The 20680-nt window shown below is 34.7% G+C and overlaps 1 protein-coding gene across 12 annotated transcripts in view; it reads left to right on the top strand.

Moving 5' to 3' along the window:
* The window catches only part of ATG5 (autophagy related 5), a 336061-nt gene that overhangs the window by 135346 nt on the left and 180035 nt on the right, over positions 1-20680 (top strand). For 8 of the 12 annotated variants that reach the window (XM_077162536.1, XM_077162533.1, XM_077162534.1 and 5 more), the window contains exon 6: positions 4309-4403. In XM_077162536.1, the coding sequence (XP_077018651.1) occupies positions 4309-4403 (95 nt within the window). The remainder of the gene's footprint in view (positions 1-4308; positions 4404-20680) is intronic. The other 4 variants (XM_077162541.1, XM_077162540.1, XM_077162538.1 and 1 more) reach the window with 1 other exon arrangement.

The raw sequence follows: 20680 nt of genomic DNA, 5'->3' as shown, positions 1-20680 counted from the left end.
AAATGTTCTAAGAAATGATCATGGTGATAAATACACACCTATGTGATGATATTGTGAGCCATTGATTATACACCAAGCATGGAATATTCATATGTTAAGAATGTTCGTGTTTTGTGTGTTGTTTTGTTTTGTTAATAAAAATATTTTTGAAAGTAAATAAAAAAATAAAAACTTTTCAATCAAAAAGAAATGTGTAGGGCGGGCCGCGGTGGCTCAGCGGGCAAGAGTGCTTGCCTGCCATGCCGGAGGACCCCGGTTCGATTCCCGGCCCCAGCCCATGTAAAAAACAAACAAACAAACAAAATATAATAAAATAAGAAAATGTTTAAAGATGTTTCCCTTTCTTCCTCCTTTCCTTCCTTCTATCCTTCCTTCCTTCTCTGTCTTTAAAAAAAAAAAAAAAAAAAAAAGAAATGTGTATATTCCTATAACATCTGTGAAATATGAGGAAGTGTCATTGTTCCTTGTTTGATGTGAGTAGTGATTTTGCTAGTTGAATTTGTTCTCTGTGCTTGATGATGTGCATGAGCATAATTAGGCTTCTCAACCATGGCTTGTTTGCTTGCTGTTTCAGGGATGGTAGAGGAAGAAAAATGTACTTGTAATTCCAAACATCCAGGACCCCAGATAGGAAAAATAAAGATATGTAATGGCTTTTCTTCTGTTTTTATTCTGTGGTAATTAATTTTAAATATTGTGACATACTTTCTAAAAAATTCACTATGTAAAAAAGGGTAAGAGAAGTGGTTCTCTAATCCTGAGAAGTTGCCACCCTACTGATGTTATTTCCCCAGGCTCATCCTTCAGTTCTCTATCTGAAGCCAAAGGATATCACTCATATAGATGCTGGTTTGGAAGAGTCCCTCAGAGTCTTTTCTCAAATAACATCAGTTTGTAGTTATCCACCTCAAGTATGTATGCAAGGTATCTTAATTAGCATTTAGAATCCCTAAGTGATTTATGATTTGTTGGCTCAAGTTAGAGCCAGACCAATTTAGTAACAGATTGTGTTCTTTGATTTTATACTAATGTGTAATTTGCAGCTGTTACCTTGACTGGTTAGGACCCTATAGTCATGTCATGTCTTGGTAAAGAAAAAAAAGCAGAACCTTGACTATTGTCCAGAAGCTGTTTTCTTCTTGATTTAAATTTTCCCTTCCAGGGTAGAAATTCCTATTTAATTTTACCTCTTACCTGTTTTTGTTACCTTCCAAAATTAAAACACTTTTTAAAAATGTGTCTGTCCTTTCTGAGTAGTGTATGTCTCACCTTTCTCCTGTTGATCTATAGACTGATACTCAGCATTGATCAAGTAGTCCCAGTCTCCTGAACACATTCACTGTATCCATCCTTTGTCACTGTTTTTTCCCTGTTTCAAATGTGCATTTTTTACTTCAGAGTAACCTTGGAAAAATTCAGGCTTATGGAAGACATGGACTTTTAGAGGATCAGATCAATACTGTAATTTGATAAGTAGGATTTTTCATTTTTAGGTATAGCTTCACCTACTGTTTTCAATTAATCCCAAATACGAATCTTGACACCAGTCATACAAAGGCATTTGCAGAAAACAAGTCTTCATATCTTAGATCAGTTTTTAGAAGCTGATATATGAGGTAGGAAGCCTGACAGGTCATCCTCATCTCTCCTCCAGGCACTCATGAGATGTGCCAAGTTCACAGGATAAACATTTCTTGGTGCTGTAGGGAGAGATGAAAATATGTGTACTTACTGAGGAGTCCTAAAAGGCAGGGACAATTTTCAGTTTTGATAAACATAATATTCTTCATCATCCAAGATACTGCTTGAGAACTTAGTCTTGGAGAGTGGGGAGGAATGAAGTCTGAAGAGCCCAAGAACACCCTAATTTGATGACTACATTCTCTCCTTTGCACCATCTGCTACCATTTGGCAGTGTTTTCCAAGGCCTTTATGCTCCCAGGGCTAAGAGTAGACCAACCCTTCCCTGAATCCCCTTACAGTGTGCATTGTTTTATATGTGGCAGCATGTTAGAGATTGCCTATCTGTCTCTGTATCCTAGTCACTCTCTTTTTGCAGAGAATGATACATTCAGGAACTGATCTCAGAACATTGCCTTGTCTGCATGTGTTTTATGCTTAAAATCTGATAGATCGGCACATATCGAAGTCTGTGATTTCTGAAGTCTTTTGAACCCTGGGATGAAATCTTTACAAATAAGTTTTGGCAGGAAAGATGACTGGGTTTTTAATTCAGAATCCTATTTACTTATTGTTAAAATTTGAGGTATTATGGGGCACATGGGTGGTTCAGTGGTAGAATGCTTGCCTTTCATGTGGGAGGATCCGGGTTCGATTCTGGATCATGCAACCCCCCCCCCCCCCAAATTTGAGGTATTAGACGGAGATGTATATGAAAATTGGATATTTCAGTACCGGGAGTTTCTTTGCAGTCATTAACATACAAATTAAGTAATAAATAATGATGAAAATTATTGTCAGTAAATTATAATGAATTTTTTTATTTGCGGTATTTACCTGTATTTTGTATATATATAGGTATATATACAAATACATAATCTTGTGTTAATCCTAATCTAAGTTGTTACAATACCTTGAATGTATGTTTACACTGCATTTTAAATTACTTTAAAAATAAACAAGGGGTGCAAGGTTAGTTCAGTGGTAGAATCCTTGCCTGCCATGCTGGAGACCCAGGTTTGATTCCTGGTCCATGCACTTTCCAAACAAACAAATGAAAAACCAAACAAACAAAAATTCAGCAAATGGTGCTTCAGCAAGGGGGGTACTCAAATGCAAAAAGAATGAAATGTGACCCCTGCCATACAGCATACAAAAAAATAAAATAAAATTATGTGCATTCATTGTAATTTAGGAGGGAAAAGGGATGAGAGACTGACACATGCTACAACATGGATAACCTTGAAAATACTGTGCTGAATAGAAAGAAAAACAGATGTAAAAGAGCATATATTATATGATCCAATTTATATGAAATGTCCCAAATAGGCTATATTAATGATTGCTAAAGGCTGGAGGGGAGGGAAGAAAGGAGAATAGCTGTTATTGGATTTAGGGCTTCTTTTAGGGATTATAAAAATGTTCTAATTGTGTGCATATATTAAAAACCAGTGACTTTTATGTTTCAAAAGGATGAAAATATAGTAGGTGAATTCTGTCTCAGTAACTTTTTTTTAAAAAGTAAACTTGACAAATAAAAAGAAAGTTATTTAATCAGTGTGAAATTCAGCCGCAATTGACTGTCATGTCTCTTTTTATTTTTTTATTAATTTAAAAAAACAATTAACAACAAACGAGCAAAAACATTCTTAACTATGATCATTCCGTTCTACATATATAATCAGTAATTCACAGTATCATCACATAGTTGCATATTTATCCTCATGATCATTTCTTAGAACATTTGCATCAATTCAGAAAAAGAAATAAAAAGGCAACAGAAAAAGAAATAAAACGAAAACAGAAAAAAAACATTATGCATACCATACCCCTTACTCCTCCCTTTCATTGATCACTAGCATTTCAAACTAAATTTATTTTAATATTTGTTCCCCCTATTATTTATTTTTATTCCATATGTTCTACTCGTCTGTAGACGAGTAGCTTTTCCTATAAGCTTATCTTCTTTGCTGTTTAATGTTTGTTTGATATTTTTATATGCAATTTTATTGAGATGTATTCACATACTATATAATCCATCCAAACTACACAGTGACTCACAATATCATCATATAGATGTGCATTCTCCACAATTTTAGTATATTTTTATTAATCACAAAATTAGTAAAAAAGAAAACCCAAAACAACATATATCCCTTATCCTCCACTATTATTATTATTATTTTGTCTTAATATTTTATTTCTCATCTACCCATACAGGACTAAAAGGAGTGTCAATCACATGGTTTTTACAGTCACATGGTCTGTATTTGGTACTTTAACTTTGCTTCTTTAAGTAAGCACTGGTTAAAATTTGGACCACTAGAAGCTGTGCCTTTATTAGACAGTAGGATCAAGGGAATCAAGACATCCATCCCTACCAGGTGTTTTTTTTTTGCATTAAAAACATAATAGCCATTTTTCTGTGTAGGAAGAGGAAATAGTAATGTATAACAAAATTAATTAATATCTATGTTTAGTTATGGAAAAATAAGTTAGATTAAGAAAAATAACATATGAATAGTGCTTTTCAAAAACTTTTAGGAGGTTGTTTACAACTTTCAGCTCTTCATGGGAGGTATTACATTATAATGTCCATTTTTAATGATGAATAATTTATTGTTGCAGACAGATTTGACCAGTTTTGGGCTATCAATCGGAAACTCATGGAATATCCTGCAGAAGAAAATGGATTTCGTTACATACCTTTTAGAATATATCAGGTAGGAAATAATGTTTTTATTTAAAATATCCAAAGGGGAAAGCCTTAGACATCTTCTTAAAGCAGTCTTGTTCTAAACTAAATTTACATAGGCATTGAACAATATATATAAGCACTTCCCAGATCTGCGTCTTTTGATAGCATCCAAATTGGAAAGTATATTGAAATATTTGAAGATGGTGAATTCTTTGTGCTGTGGAACAAGTATACAGTAGGCTCCCGTATGTTCCTTATAGCCTTTCTGCATTCATGGAATACAAAAAATCCTGTTTCTGTAAAATACTTTAAAAATGCTATCTGCTTCTCATGTAGCAAATACTCAAAAAATATTAGTTGAATTAATGACCTTCCAGGAAGCTAGGAAAAAGCATCTAAGGACAGGAAATGAAACATAATTTCATAGGCATAGCAAAACTTAATATTCAAACTCACACTCAAGCTTCCTTTAAAACTCAAAGAGGTTTTAGAACTTTTCTTGTAGCGATTTCCAGTATCCCACAATCTTTACTAATATTACTTCTATAGTTATTTATTCTTTTATAGAATCATCATATTCAAAGAGGAAAACAAATTGTCTACCAAGAACAAACAAACAAAAAAAAGCCAATATATTGAAAATGAAAAGTACTTCTGATTTATAGCTTGCTTTTCATAGTTTCATTGATGTGTAATGGCATGTATTTTATATAAGGGGGTCATAATTGGACCATAAAAATAAAATCAGAAGAATGCCTGATGGAATAAGACCAACTAATCTAATTAGCCACCTCTCTGCTTTTTCTTTTTTTATAGGAAAGTAAAGTTTCATTTAATTCACACAGTACACATTTGGTTTTAGAAATAGCATAGTGTGTCTCTTTATATTCTTCCTTGTGTCATGAAGGAGCTGAGGCAATTTACAAGATATATAATAAAAAAGTATAAAAAATGTTTTTAATTAAAGGCACAGAAACATGCAGCAATTATATAAGCTATGAATTAATGATACCCTCACATTTATTAAAATTGATCTACAGATTTGATCCCAGCTTCTTAATAGTCAGCAAGGGCAAAAAAACATGATGAGATATAATTCCTTTTCATTGTGTATAAGATGAAAACCTACTAGGTTGTCAGGAAAAGCTAAACTTTTGGGGGCATTGAATAGAAAAGAAATTTCTCGTGTGGTTTCATTTAAAGGGGACAGTAAGTGACATACTGCCAAATATTCTTAATAACTTACCTATAGTAAAAATATAACAATAATTTCCATAAAACTGCTTCCTAAAATGCCCCTCAATGAATGTCTTATTATTGTATCACAATTCAAGGATCATTCTACAATATAATCAAGAATTGTGTAGGATTATGGAGAGGCTAAGACTGAAAAAAGATATTCAGGTTATTTTTTGAAAAAGTGCATAAATGCATGAAGCGAAGCAGAAGAGTTGGGATTAACAGTAAATATTAACCCAGGGGTGGAGGGATTTGCAGAGAAATATTAAGGAGAGGTAGGGAAAAGTTTGGTATTCTCATATTGGAATGAAGCCATTTGCTGAGGAGAAAGATGATGCCGTTTTGGCCTCTCCTTTCTGTTTGGCATTAGGCAAATAAGAACAGCTTCTGTATTTGAATAAAATAAGGGGAGAAAGGTGACTGAAAGCCAAATTGTTTGTTTTGACAGACTATCTCATACTAGACGAATCCTTGTTTACCTTTTAGGTTTACCTGAAAGAAACTTCAGGAGTGGTTTTACAGAGCTGAGTTTGATAATGATATGCTTTAGTTATTCCACACAGAATAGAGGTAGACTTTATGGATTGAGTATAATACTTGTGATGAGTAGGATATTTTATATAATCTATAAGTCTAATAGGGAGAGTCCACTTCTTCACCATGGTTGACATGGGTATCAGTAATCACTGATTTGGTTAAACAGTGACACATTGTCATAAATTTTAGAGTAGTCCTTACAATTTATGAATGGATTTCAGATTTTTTTTTTCCTTTAACAGCAGCCCACTTTGGGACTGAGCTTAGAAGGGTAGATACGGGCAAGTGGGCCTGGCTCAAGTGCTTGGCTTCTCTCCTGGGGCCAGTAATTGTATCATCAAATATTTACGGCAACTTTGAAGTATGGTTTCAAAATCACCTATCTATTTAGGCCTAGCAAGCTCACTTTTTGCCCAAGGTGAATGGTTCATGATCTAGCTTGTTCTTGATTACTTTAATACCCTCCAAATGATAATGATCCAAGGTTCAATTTTTTTTTTAATCTATATGTAATAAGACTTAGCGTAGTATTGGTTATACTTTAAGTACTTCATAAATATTATTAAGTCACATCCTAGGATATTATATAAGCATCAAAGACCACATAATTTTAAAACTCAAAAAGATTTTATGGTTCATTACATCTAAAATTATAAAAGCCAGTAGAAGTCCCTTGATTTTATATGTTTGGTGGCTTTAACAGGTTTAGTTGTAGTTGAAGAAAATAAAGCCTTTAAAAAATTAGCTAAAATAATGGGAGAAGTCTAGGTGCAAGCAGAAAAGGGCTGTTGGAAGGGTTACATAAAAGAACAGTATATAACATATGAAGATCACTATCTTGCCCCTTTTACTTAGAAAAATATTTTGACCTTTTTTTGCTTCAGTTTTCTAATCTGAAAATTTGTACCGCATTTCATTGAGCTTAGAAGGTTGAAAACTGTTTGCAATATAAACACTGAAATAATTGCCCTTGGAAAAATGCTCTGTTTACTAGAAAGAGGACTGAACTACCAAGGAGGCCACGCTAGCGCTAGCTGTTTAACCGTGGGAAGTTACTCTGCTTTTCTGCACTTTTGTTTCCTCATCTACAAAATGAAGGGAACAACTGAGTGAATATGTTCCAATTGCAATCACTCTTTAATAAAATCATATTTATTTTAGAACTTAAAATATTACATTAATATTAAGAAATTGTATAAAAATGGAAATAAGGCATGATGGTGGGTAAGTCCATTTTTAAAACATTTTAAATTAGAGTTGTAGGTTTATAGGTAAATCTTGTAGAAAATACAGTTCTCATAACCGCTCTACTCCACACCTCATTTATGGGCATATTTTTTTCTAATACACTATTAACTATAGTCTGTAGTTTACATTAGGGTTTACTATTTGTGTTGTACAGTCCTATCTTTTTTTTTTTTTAACTCTAGTAACATATGCAATCTAAAATACCCCCTTTTAATCACAATCAAATATATAATTCAGTGGTGTTAATTACATTCACAATGTTGTATTACCATTACCACCATCCCTTACCAAAGCTTTCCATCACCCCAAACAGAAACTGTACCAATTAAACATTAACTCCCCATTTCACACCCCTATCCTGGCCCCTGGTAAACTATATTCTAGTTTCTGACTCTTTGCGCTTGTTTATTCTAAATATTTTGAATCAGCAAAGTTATACAATGTTTGTCTTTGGTGTCTAGCTTATTTCATGCAACATGATGTCTTTAAGAATTATCCATGTTGTCGCATGTATGAGAACATCATTCCCTTTTATCGCTGAATAATCCATTATAAATATATACCATATTTTGTTTATTCATCTGCTGATGGACAAAATTGTGAGTAATGCCACTTTGAACATCAGTGCACAAATATCTGATTGAATCTCTGCTTTTAGTTCTTTTGGCTGTTGTGCTTTTTTTGAAACTATTGTGTACCCCTGAAAAGCCATGTTCTTTTTCCTTATCCAATTTTGAGGCAGACCTGTTGTTTAGGGTGGGATCTTTTTTTTTTTTTTTTTTTTTTTTTTTTTAAGAGAGAGGGAGGAAGGGAAGGAAAGACAGAGAGAAGGAAGGAAGGATAGAAGGAAGGAAAGGAAACATCTTTAAACATTTTCTTGTTTTATTGTATTTTGTTTGTTTGTTTGTTTTTTACATGGGCTGGGGCCGGGAATCGAACCGAGGTCCTCCGGCATGGCAGGCAAGCACTTTGCCCGCTGAGCCACCGCGGCCCGCCCTAGGGTGGGATCTTTTGATTAGATTATTTCCATGGAGATGTTGTCTACAATTATGGGTGGAATCTTTTTGATTAGGTTGTTTCCATGGAGATGTGGCTTGTCCAGTTGTGGGTGAAACCTTTTGATTAGGTGATTTCCTTGGAGATGTATCACCATCCATTCCACGTGCGTTTTAATCTCCTTACTGGAGTCCTTTAAGAGGGAACCATTTTGAAAAAAGCTCAGAGCTGACACAGACAGACTTTTGGAGATGCAGAAAGAAAACACCACTAAGAAAGCTATTTGAAACCGGAAGCCAAAGGACCAGCAGATGTTAGCCACATGCCTTCCCAGCTGACAGGTGTCCCAGTTACTGTTGGCCTTTCTTGAGTCAAGGTATCTTTCTCTGGATACCTGAGTTTGAACATTTTTGTGGTCTTAGAGCTGTGAACTTGTAATTTAATAAACCCCCTTTATAAAAGCCAACCCATTTCTGGTATATTACATTCTGGCAGCATTAGCAAACTAAAACAGCTATATTCCTAGAATTGGTATTGCTGGGTCTCATGGTGATTCTAAGCTTAATTTTCTGAGGAACTGCCAAACTGTTTTCCACAGCACCTGCACCATTTTACATTCCCACCAACAATGAACAAGAGTTTATATTTCTTTACATCCTTTCAAACATTTGTTTTTCATTTTTCTAATAGTAGTAGTTTCAGTGGATATGAGATGATGTTTTTTTTCTTGCCGGGGTGGGGGGGGCAGGGTGCATGTTGCAGAAATTGAACCCAGACCTCCCGCATGGAAGGCAAGCATTCTACCACCTGTGCACCCAGTATTTCATTGTATTTTGATTGGCATTTCCCTAATGGCTAATGATGTTGAGCTTATTGGTCATTTCATATCTTTTTTGGAGAAATGTCTGTTTGAGTCTTTTGTCTACTTTCTAATTGGGTAGTCTTTCTTGTAGAGAGTATTCTGGATGTTAAACCCTTGTCAATTATGTAGCTTCCAAATAATTTCCCCATTCTGTAGGTTTTCCTTTTATTTTCATGATGAAGTCCTTTGATATGCAAATGTTTTTAATTTTGAGAAAGTCCACTATATCTATCTTTTTCTTTGGTTGCTCTTGCTTTGAGTGTAAAGTCTAAGAAACCACTGACTAACACAAGGTCCTGAAGAAGCTTCCCTGTGTTTTATTCTAGGAGTTTTATGTGTTTATTTCTTATATTTAGGTCTTTGATCCATTTTTAGTTGATTTTTGTATATGGTGTGAAGTAAGAGTCCATTTTCATTATTTTGCAACTGGATACCTAGTTTTCCTAGCACCATTTGTTAAACAGACTGTTTTTTTTTAACTCAACTGAGTGGGCTTGGTTCCCTTATCAAAAATCAGTTGGGGTAAAAGAAAACAAAAATCAGTTGACCATAGGTGTTAGGGCTCATTTCTGAACCCTCAATTCTGTACCTTTGATATGTATCTGTCCTTTAGGCCATACATCCTGTTTTAACTGTGGCTTTGTATTACAGTTTAAAAACAGAAATTGTGAGTTCTCCATCTTTATTCTTTTTCAAATGGTTTTGACTATTCAGGGCCTCTTATGCTTCCATACAATTTGGGTGAATGACTTTCCTCTCTCTGTAAAGAAGTCTGTTGGATTTTTGGTTGGGATAGCATTGAATCTGTAAATTACTTTGGATAGAATTGACGTCTTAACAATTTTACTCTTCAGACCTTGAAAATGGAATGCTTTGCCATTTATTTAGGTCTTCTTTGGCTTCTTTTAGGAACGTTTTGTAGTTTTCCTTGTGTAAATCCTCTAACTTCTTGGTTAAATTTATTCTTTATTATTTGATTATTTTAGTTACTGTTGTAAGGGGAATTTTTTCTTGATTTTCTTCTCAAATTGTTTATTAGTTACTGGTTTTTGCATGTTGATCTTGTACCACACCACTGCTGAATTTGTTTATAGCTCTAGTAGCTTTGTTTGGATTTTACAGTGTTGTCTATGTGTAGGAGGATGTCCTCTGCAAATAGTGAAAGTTTTACTTCTTCCTTTCCAATTTGTATACCTCATTTCTTTTTGTTGCCTAATTGCTCAGGCTAAAACTTCCAAAACAAAGTTGAATAACAGGTAACAGTGGACATCCTTGCCCACTTGCTTGCTCCTGTTCTTAGGGAGAAAGCTTTCATGGGCACCATGTTTGCTGTGGATTTTTCATATATGCCCTTTATTATGTTAAGCACATTTCCTTCTATTTCTAGTTTTCTAAGTGTTTTTTTTTAAAGAAGGGGTGCTGGATTTTTGTTAGTTGCCTCTTCTTTGTCAATTGAGATGATCATGGTTTTTTTTCCTTCATTCTATTGATACAGTGTTACACATTAGTTGATTTTATTATGTTGAACCACCCTTGCACACCAGGCATAAATTCTGCTTGACCATGGTGTACAATTTTATTATGTGCTCTTGAGTACGATTTGCTAGTATTTTGTGAGTATTTTTACATCTATATTCATAAGAGATAGTGATCTATAATTTCCTCATGGTATTTTTTTCTGACTTTAGTATTTTATCTAACTTTTAGGTGAGGTTGGGCTCAGAGAGTGAGTTAGGAAGTGTTCCCTCTTAAGTTTTTTGAAAGTATTTGAGCAAGATTGGTGTTAATTCTTCTTGGAATGTTTGGTAAAATTCACCTGTTAAGCTGTCTGGCGCTGGGCTTTTCTTTCTTGAGAGGTTTTTGATTACTGAGTCAACTTAACTCTTTCCTTGTTAAGTTGTTGGTCAGTTGAGATCTTCTGTTTCTTCTTGAGTCAGTTTAAGTAGTTTGTGTGTTTCTAGGAATTTGTCTGTTTCATCTAGGTTATCTACTTTGTTGGCATACTGTTATTTATAGTATCTGTTAAAGTCCTTTTTATTTCTGTGGGGTCAGCAGTAATGCCCCTGTTTTCATTTCTGATTTTAGTTATTTGCATTCTCTCTTTTTTTGTCACTCTAGCTACAGATTTACCAATTATTGATCTTTTTGAAAAACTGACTTTTGGTTTCATTGATTCTGTCTTGTATTTTTTTATTCTCTATTTCATTTACCTCTGCTCTGACCTTTATTTCCTTCAGCTCTCTTGAGTTTGGTTTGTTATTCTTTTTCTAGATCTTCCGGTTGTGAGGTTAGGTCTCAGATTTGAGATCTTTCTTCTTTTTTAATGTAAGGATTTAGAGGTATAAATTTCCCTCTTGGCATTTTGCCATCCCATAAGTTTTGGTATGTTCTGTTTTCATTTTCATTTGCCTCAAGATTTTTTCTCATTTCCCTTGTGATTTCTTCATTGACCAATTGGTTGTTTTAAGAGTGTGTTGTTTCCACATGTTTGTGAATTTTCCAGTTCTCATTCTGTTACTGATTTCTAGCTCCATTCAGTTGTGGTCAGAGAAGATACACTATGATTTCAGTATTTTTTAATTTATTGAGACTTGTTTTGTGATGTAACATATGGTCTGTCCTGGAGAATGACCCATGTACACTAGAGAAGAATTTGTATTCCGTTGCTATTGAATGTGTATTCTGTTGCCGTTGGGTGAAGTGTTCTATAAATATCTGGTGGGTCTACTTGGCTTATAGTATTGATCAAGTCTTCTATTTCCTTATTAACCATTTGTCTATATGTTCTATCCATTGTTGAAAGTGGTGTATTAGTCTCCTATTATTAATGTAGAGCCATGTATAGCTCCCCTCAGATCTGTCAATATTTGCTTTTTATATTTTGAAACTCTGCCGTTAGATACATATATATTTATAATTGTTATTTCTTCCTGTTGAATTGACCTCTGTATTGGTCTTTGGTGACCTTCTTTGTCCTTGTAACAGTTTTAACTAAATAGTCTATTTTAGGTAAGACTAATATAGTTAACCCCAGCCCTCTTGATAGTATTTGTATGGTGTACATTTTCCATTTTATTTTCACTGTAATCTATTTATGTCTTTGAACTTATGGTTTCCTTTAGACACCATATAATAGGTAGTGCCTTTTTTTTGGTAACTAACTCAAGGTGAGCATTCTACCAGTGAACCACCCATGCACCCTGGCTAGTAAATTTTTTTTTTTGAAACAATAAATTTGTTATTCCTCTAATACATAGTTTTCAAGAATACGAATTTTAAATGGCAAACAAATTTTGGAAGCTTAAAGACTGAAATGTGTCATAAACATAAACAACTAGAGATTGGTCTCAGAGAATGCCTCCTAAATAGATACTCCTGATTGTGAGCAAACCTAGTGAGGGGAGGGGCAGATGAGAGGAAGTAGAGCCATGACCATGAGATAAAAGGCTGTACTGGACAATACAGTCTTTGTGGAATATATCCAAAGTCTTATGTTCTTCCTTGATGGTCTTTGAGATTTTATCTTATTTCTTTGGGTGGGCAGTACTTCTTGCTTCTCTTGTAATCTTTTGCCCCACAATGCACATTTTAACATTTTAATGTGCTAAGTCTGGAGTTTTAGTTCCTGTGCTGTCTGTTCCTTAAGTTTGTATTCAACTAGTGATAGGGCAGGAATAACCTTGTGTGCCAGAGACTAACCAAACCCAAAAACCAATGCAAGCAAAAAAAAAAAAAAAAAAAAAACCACCACTTTTTGCAAATGGCTCTGAGTTCTCTGGTGCTACCCTGTCAAGAACATTAGCAAATGTGAAGTGCAGAGTCCCTTTTCTCTTTTTTGAGTCTGGATCTTTCTTGTGGCATTAGGAATTCCCCCTTTTACAGAAATTGGAATGCCCCCACTATTCCCTATGAAATAGACCCTCTCCCCTTTCTTGCTACTCTATTGTTGACTTAAAACATGTAAACCTTTACTTCAGGCCACTTAGACTTAAATTGTTTCTCATACTTCTTTAGCTGTATGAAAGCTGGTTCTGCCCACAGAACAAATTCTTGGAGAGTGAGCCAGAGCACATTTCCTAACTCAGTCGTTACATGCTGCCACCAACATACAGGCAACCTCAGACCCTGTTCCTTTCAGAACAGAAACAGGGACCCACAATGGGAAGTGCTAGCCAGCTCCATACCATGCCAGAGAGGAAGGGAGGAAGGGAGGAGCCCTCAAGGTGCCATGAGTTTCCAAAACCATTTTTAAAGTTGCATTGTCTTGATTCAGTACTGGCTTGGTTGCTGCAACCCTTTAGCTGTTTCCCAGAGTTTTGAAGAAGATGACTCTGCCAGTTTTTGTTTTATGTTTTTTGCAGGGGTTTTTTTTTTTGGCTCTGTGAGTTTTTGGTAGTTATTCAAAGGTTCTGTGGGGAATGACACCATGTCTTATGCCACCATCTTGGTAGACCAGAAATGGACACTAATTTTTAAAACATTTTAAACTCCTGCCTTCAGAACATTTATCATCCTTACAATAGATGTAGTCATTTCCTTTATAGTACTGTTTAGACTAACAGCCTTTGTGGTACCATATGGCTTTTAATCATTTCTAAAAATGAAAATTGTACTATTCAGTGGTTCATGTTTATCAGAAAGGCAGAGTAATTTTTCTTGCTGCTTGTTCACAGTAAAGAAAAGTGCCTGGCGTGTAGCAGGAATTTATGAATATTTAATTCATTAAACCAGTCATCAATCATTAACATTTTAACATTGATTTGAGACTATTCTTTTGTACCATGAGCTCCATAACAACATGCAAAGTATCTTATTCATGGAATTTAGTTGAATAGAATATACCACAGACTTATAAAGACATTTCCAAAAGAAAAGTTCCCAAATTATTTTGAGATATATGCCATCCCCCACACTCATTTGGATGGAAAAGTTCTGGAGTGTATATTTAGCTGTACTACAGTTTCTGTGTTGTTAATATTTTAAGCTCTTATTAGGGGAAGGTATTATGCTATTAATGAAGAGAATATTATTGTCAAAATAATAGTGAAGATATTGAGAAGAGAAGTCTTCCTTTTTCATATTTGTAATTCTCTTTCAGGGGGAAATTGTCAGATTTATCCATACCTCTTACTGTTATGTCATTGTATAGAATGATTCAGAAAGAATGAGACGGATAGGGATGAGAAAGAGAATGTGAGGGGAATGGGCGAAACAGGAAATACTACCAAGGAATTTGTGTATGAGAGAGAATGACATTTACAGAGTTTATAATTATGTAGCACATGGAAGCTTGAGAATTCTCAAAATTTGCTTGACAAAACTCAGCTGCTGCGTATGGACGCTCTTAGGTCAGAGTTTGCTGCCTGAACTTTCTTGTGGCGAGGCATTTGTCAGTTTTTTAAAAAAAAAAGAAAAGAGACAGAGATCCTGAGGACTTGATTGATTCTCAGTTGGTTTACTTGATGTAGTGGGATTCTGACCAACATAACTGCTTTTGGCTTTACGTAACCCTTTCTGATTTGGTTTTTATTTGAATTTGATTAAAACTTTATGAATGAAATACATAAGTGAATATGAAATATTATGAGTACTGGATTTTGCCAACTTGTTATTTCCTGGCTTTCTTTCTCCATTTTGCATTTTTGAATCTTTATTCATACCTTAATCGAACGAGAATGGGCTGTGCTTTCCCTTTTGTCATGACATAACCTGAATGTAACATTGGGTTTCTTTTGCTGACTCATTTGCTGATTAGTCTGTATGGTTATAATATTTTATTGATTAAGTATAACCTTTATTTCTGTAGCATTTTGATCAGTATTTTTTATTTTTTTCTTTATATTAAAAAATTATTTTAGTACTTTTATACAACCTAAAATTTCTCCTTTTAACCTCATTCAGATATATAATTCAGTAGTGTTAATCACATTCACAGTGTTGTGCCACCAATACCATCATCCATTCCTGAAACTTGTCCATCACCCCAGATAGAAATTGTGTTTCAATTAGACATTAATTCTCTATTCCCTGCCTCTCCCCTGCCCCTGGTAACTTTTATTCTGGTTTCTAATTAGAGTTTGTGTCTTCAAATTGTTTCATATCATTGAGATCATACGATATTTTTCCTTTTGTGACCTTTCATTTCTTTAACATACTAGATATAAATCTTTGTTCTGAGACTGTAAATTAGTATATTTAAGCAAAATCTGAAAATCCAAGTTTATGAATGAATAGATGTACATAATTTTTGCTAAAATATTTATTTTTTTTGCAAGTGGATTCCTAAAGAATTCTTATAAAGTAGGGAATGTAAAGACGAGGCTCTAAGCATGCTTGAGGGAGGCTCATTTTACCTTGTTGAAGCCTCCAAATGATATTAGTCATCTGATTATACATATGAGGAAATTGGATCCAAGAGATTTCTAGTCAGTTGTCCAGGATCACACAACTAAAAAATGTAAGAACTAGAACCAGATCTAGATTTGACTAAGGAACAAAGTATGATTTTATGTATAAAAATTGTTTCGAAACAGAATTTTCAGACATAACTACCACATAAAGTCAGGTCCACCTGGACCAATTAAGTTGATAAAAACCAGTGACTGTTGGTGTGCTTTACAGACTGACTTTTTACAGGTTGTTGGAAACTCTAGTTATTTTTCACCTGTAATGTGTTTATTATAGGCTCAATAACTGTAATCAAGTAACAGAATTTTAGTGGTAAAAGTTAAATAGATCAAAAGCCATTCTAGAGATGTTAAAAGACCAAACTATACCATATCTGTCATGTACGTAACAGTTTAACTTGGCATGTGAGTTTCAGGCTTGTGTTCCTGAAATACAGGTGCTTAATATTTGCTGGTATTCTAGAGATTATGCTAATAGCAGGAAGTGTTTCAGAAATGTAACCAAAATATTTAGAATAGCATATAAAAACAGATGGTGACTGATGAAGCTGTTTGTCAAAAAGATTTGTAAAACAACCCTGAAGGCCTCAGGTTTTAGAGTAAAAATCAGGCAAGTGGTTTTTGCTTTTCAAAAAGCCATGAATTCATAAATTTATTCTGTCACAATATTTTCGGCAACAAAAGGTTTGTCTCATTCATTCATTCATTCAAGTTTGTTTACTCACAGTTATCTGCAGTGTTATATGCTGTGCTATTCTCAGGCAATATGTGGTGATTAAAATCATACGTCACCCCTTACAGAGCTTATAGTCTACAAGTAGAGAGAAATTAATTCACAAACAGTTGTAAAATTCTAACTGATTAGTGCTGTGAAGGAGAGGTTTGTAATGCAATAAAAGTCTGTTCCCCTCTAAAGAAATTGATCTAGTTTGTGACATCAGAAAAGGCTTCCTTGAGGAAGTAGTGTATCTCCTGAGATCTGACAAATGGATAGACTTAGGTAGGCAAAGAGTGATGAAAAGGGAGCTTAGTAGATATAAGAGACATTGTGAGTATGAGGACAGCTTGTCTGTCTCAAGCACACATGGTTTGGGAAAGTGATGTGACGGAGATAGGGGTCAGACCATATTAAGGAGTTTTATCTTTATCCTGTAAAAAATAGGAAACCTGAAGGACTCTTTTAATAATCTGAATATCCATTAATATTTATTCAGCAAAGATTATTTAATACTACTTTGCACTAGATATTATTCTAGTAATTATGAAATAAGTCAGAATCCTTACAATCTTCAACAAGTAGTTACAGGACACATCCCAGAATTTGTCATGGCCTACCATATGATCCTCTCAGACTTTTCCTTCTAGCTGCTCCAGAGTATAGGAGGCTAGAAGGAATAAAAAATTATCATCATAATTGGCTTTTTTTCCTTTTTTATGAAAAATAACATATACACGAAAAAACAATAAATTTCAAAGCACAGAACCACAATTAGTTGTAGAACATATTGCAGAGTTTGACATGGGTTACAGTTCTACAATTTTAGGTTTTTACTTCTAGCTGCTCTAAGATACTGGAGACTAAAAGAGCTATCAATTTAATGATCCAACAATCATATTTATTTGTTAAATTCTATCTTCTCGGTATAACTCCACTGTCACCCTCTCTTTAGGGGTGTTTGGGCTATGTCCATTCTAACTTTTTCATGTTGGAAGAGTCTGTCAGTAATGTGGGGTAGGGAGATAGAATTTTCTGATGTTCTGGAGAGGGTAGGCCCTCTAGGTTTAAGAATTTACGTGGTCGAGGGACCCACCTGGAGGTTGTAGGTTTCTGGAAAGTTACTTTAGTGCTTGAAGCCCTTGTGGAATCTTATTTATTGCCCTAAGCGTTCTTTAAGATTGGCTGGAATGGTCCTGTTTGGTTGGCAAGTTATGATAAGTAGCAATGTCTAACTGAAGCTTTCATAAGAGCAACCTCCTATTTGAACTCTCTCTGCCACTGGTACTTTATTAGTTACAGTTCTTTCCCCCCTTTTGGTCAAGATTGAATTGTTGATCCCACGGTGCCAAGGCCGGACTCATCCCTGGGAGTCATCTCCCACTCCTCGAAGAAGACCCCTGTATGTCGTGTCCCAAGTAGTGGGGAGGGCAATTATTTCACTTGCAGAGTTGGACTTAGAGAGAATGAGGCCACATCTGAGCAAAAAAAGAAGTCCTCCAGAAGTAACTCTTAGACATACTTATCGATAGGCTAAGCTTCTTCACTACCTACATAAGTTTCACAAAAGTAAGCCTCAAGATCAAGGGTTTGGCCTATTGATTTTGGTGTCCCCAACGTTTGACACAGTATCAGGGGATTCCCTGATGGTAAAGTTTAATAGTTCCATATATTTTCTCTGATCCCTCAAGGGACTTTACCAATAGTTTTTATTATCTGCTTAATGTACTTTAGGATGTATCCAAGCATTGCATTAAGCTATATAAGATTAAAGGATTCTTCTGGACTCCCTGTGTTTCAGTTATTCAAATGAAATATACAAATAGGTTGAGTTAGATTATGTGCTACAAAATTAGGTTCCAGACCAAGTAAACATTTCTTCGTTTGGTCTCAAAGAGAATGTGTGGTTCTAAGAATATATAAAATACAGTATTCTGAATTGCTTTAACCCTGACCTGATCAGCTTCATTCTTATTGCTAAATACCAGGTTATAATATGTATACATAAAACAGCCTCTCAAAATCTAAAAATAGTAATTACCACTCTGGACTAAATGTGTCTGCTATAAGAGATTACGATCTAGTCCCCTGTTTTCTTATAAGCATTTTCTAAAGGAGACCATATTATGATTGTTCTTTCGTTTCTGGTTTATTTTGCCTCTCCAAATGTCCCACACATTCATTTACATCGTTGCATGCCTTGCAACTTCTTTCCTTAGCAGCACAACATTCGATCATATGTATAAGCCATCGCTTGCCAATCTGTTTCTCAGATAGTACATCCTTCAGCCACCTGTGTTCATCATGCATCATGTATAATACCCAAAGTCCGCAGTCCATCTGCGCTCTCAATTTTAGATAATTTCATTGTTCCCTTACCAAATAGGAAATCTAAATCTCCTCTTAACTCTTGTCCCTCCTCCCATTATTTCCCTCTGCTGTTGCTGTGGTAGTGCTGATGTTTTCCTTTAAAACAAGTACTTTTTTTTAACATTTTTTTTTTTATTATTAATTAAAAAAAGAATTAACAAAACAATTAGAAATCATTCCAATCTACATGTACAATCAGTAATTCTTAATAACATCACATAGTTGCATATTCATCATTTCTTAGTACATTTGCATCGATTTAGAAAAAGAAATAAAAAGACAACAGAATAAGAATTAAAACAATAATAGAAAGAAAAAAAACAAAAAAAACAAAAACAAAAAACCTATACCTCACATGCAGCTTCATTCAGTGTTTTAACATAATTGCATTACAATTGGGTAGTATTGTGCTGTCCATTTCTGAGTTTTTATATCCAGTCCCGTTGTACAGTCTGTATCCCTTCATCTCCAATTATCCCTTCTCTTTTTTTTTTTTTTTAATTAACGGAAAAAAAGAAATTAACCCAACATTTAGAGATCATACCATTCTACACATGCAATCATTAATTCTTAACATCATCACATAGATGCATGATCATCATTTCTTAGTACATTTGCATTGGTTTAGAAGAACTAGCAACATAACCGAAAAAGATATAGAATGTTAATATAGAGAAAAAAATAAAAGTAATAATAGTAAAATCAAAACAAAACAACACAAAACAAAACAAAAACCTATAGCTCAGATGCAGCTTCATTCAGTGTTTTAACATGATTACTTTACAATTAGGTATTATTGTGCTGTCCATTTTTGAGTTTTTGTATCTAGTCCTGTTGCACAGTCTGTATCCCTTCAGCTTCAATTACCCATTGTCTTACCCTGTTTCTAACTCCTGCTGAACTCTGTTACCAATGGCATATTTCAAGTTTATTCTCGAATGTCCGTTCACATCAGTGGGACCATACAGTATTTGTCCTTTAGTTTTTGGCTGGATTCACTCAGCATAATATTCTCTAGGTCCATCCATGTTATTACATGGTTCATAAGTTTATCTTGTCTTAAAGCTGCATAATATTCCATCGTATGTATATACCACAGTTTGTTTAGCCACTCTTCTGTTGATGGAGATTTTGGCTGTTTCCATCTCTTTGCAATTGTAAATAATGCTGCTATAAACATTGGTGTGCAAATGTCCGTTTGTGTCTTTGCCCTTAAGTCCTTTGAGTAGATACCTAGCAATGGTATTGCTGGGTCGTATGGCAATTCTATATTCAGCTTTTTGAGGAACCGCCAAACTGCCTTCCACAGTGGTTGCACCCTTTGACATTCCCACCAACAGTGGATAAGTGTGCCTCTTTCTCCGCATCCTCTCCAGCACTTGTCATTTTCTGTTTTGTTGATAATGGCCATTCTGGTGGGTGTGAGATGATATCTCATTGTGGTTTTGATTTGCATTTCTCTAATGGCCAGGGACATTGAGCATCTCTTCATGTGCCTCTTGGCCATCCGTATTTCCTCTTCTGAGAGGTGTCTGTTCAAGTCTTTTTCCCATTTTGTAATTGGGTTGGCTGTCTTTTTGTTGTTGAGATAAACAATCTCTTTATAAATTCTGGATACTAGACCTTTATCTGATATATCATTTCCAAATATTGTCTCCCATTGTGAAGGCTGTCTTTCTACTTTCTTGATGAAGTTCTTTGATGCACAAAAGTGTTTAATTTTGAGGAGTTCCCATTTATTTATTTCCTTCTTCAGTGCTCTTGCTTTAGATTTAAGGTCCATAAAACCGCCTCCAGTTGTAAGATCCATAAGATATCTCCCAACATTTTCCTCTAACTGTTTTATGGTCTTAGACCTAATGTTTAGATCTTTGATCCATTTTGAGTTAACTTTTGTATAGGGTGTGAGAGATGGGTCTTCTTTCATT

The sequence above is a fragment of the Tamandua tetradactyla genome, chromosome 5 (assembly GCF_023851605.1).
Source record: "Tamandua tetradactyla isolate mTamTet1 chromosome 5, mTamTet1.pri, whole genome shotgun sequence".
Lineage (NCBI taxonomy): Eukaryota > Metazoa > Chordata > Mammalia > Pilosa > Myrmecophagidae > Tamandua > Tamandua tetradactyla.
The sequence above is the reverse complement of the archived record's forward strand: the minus strand, read 5'-3'. Positions and strand labels throughout refer to the sequence as shown.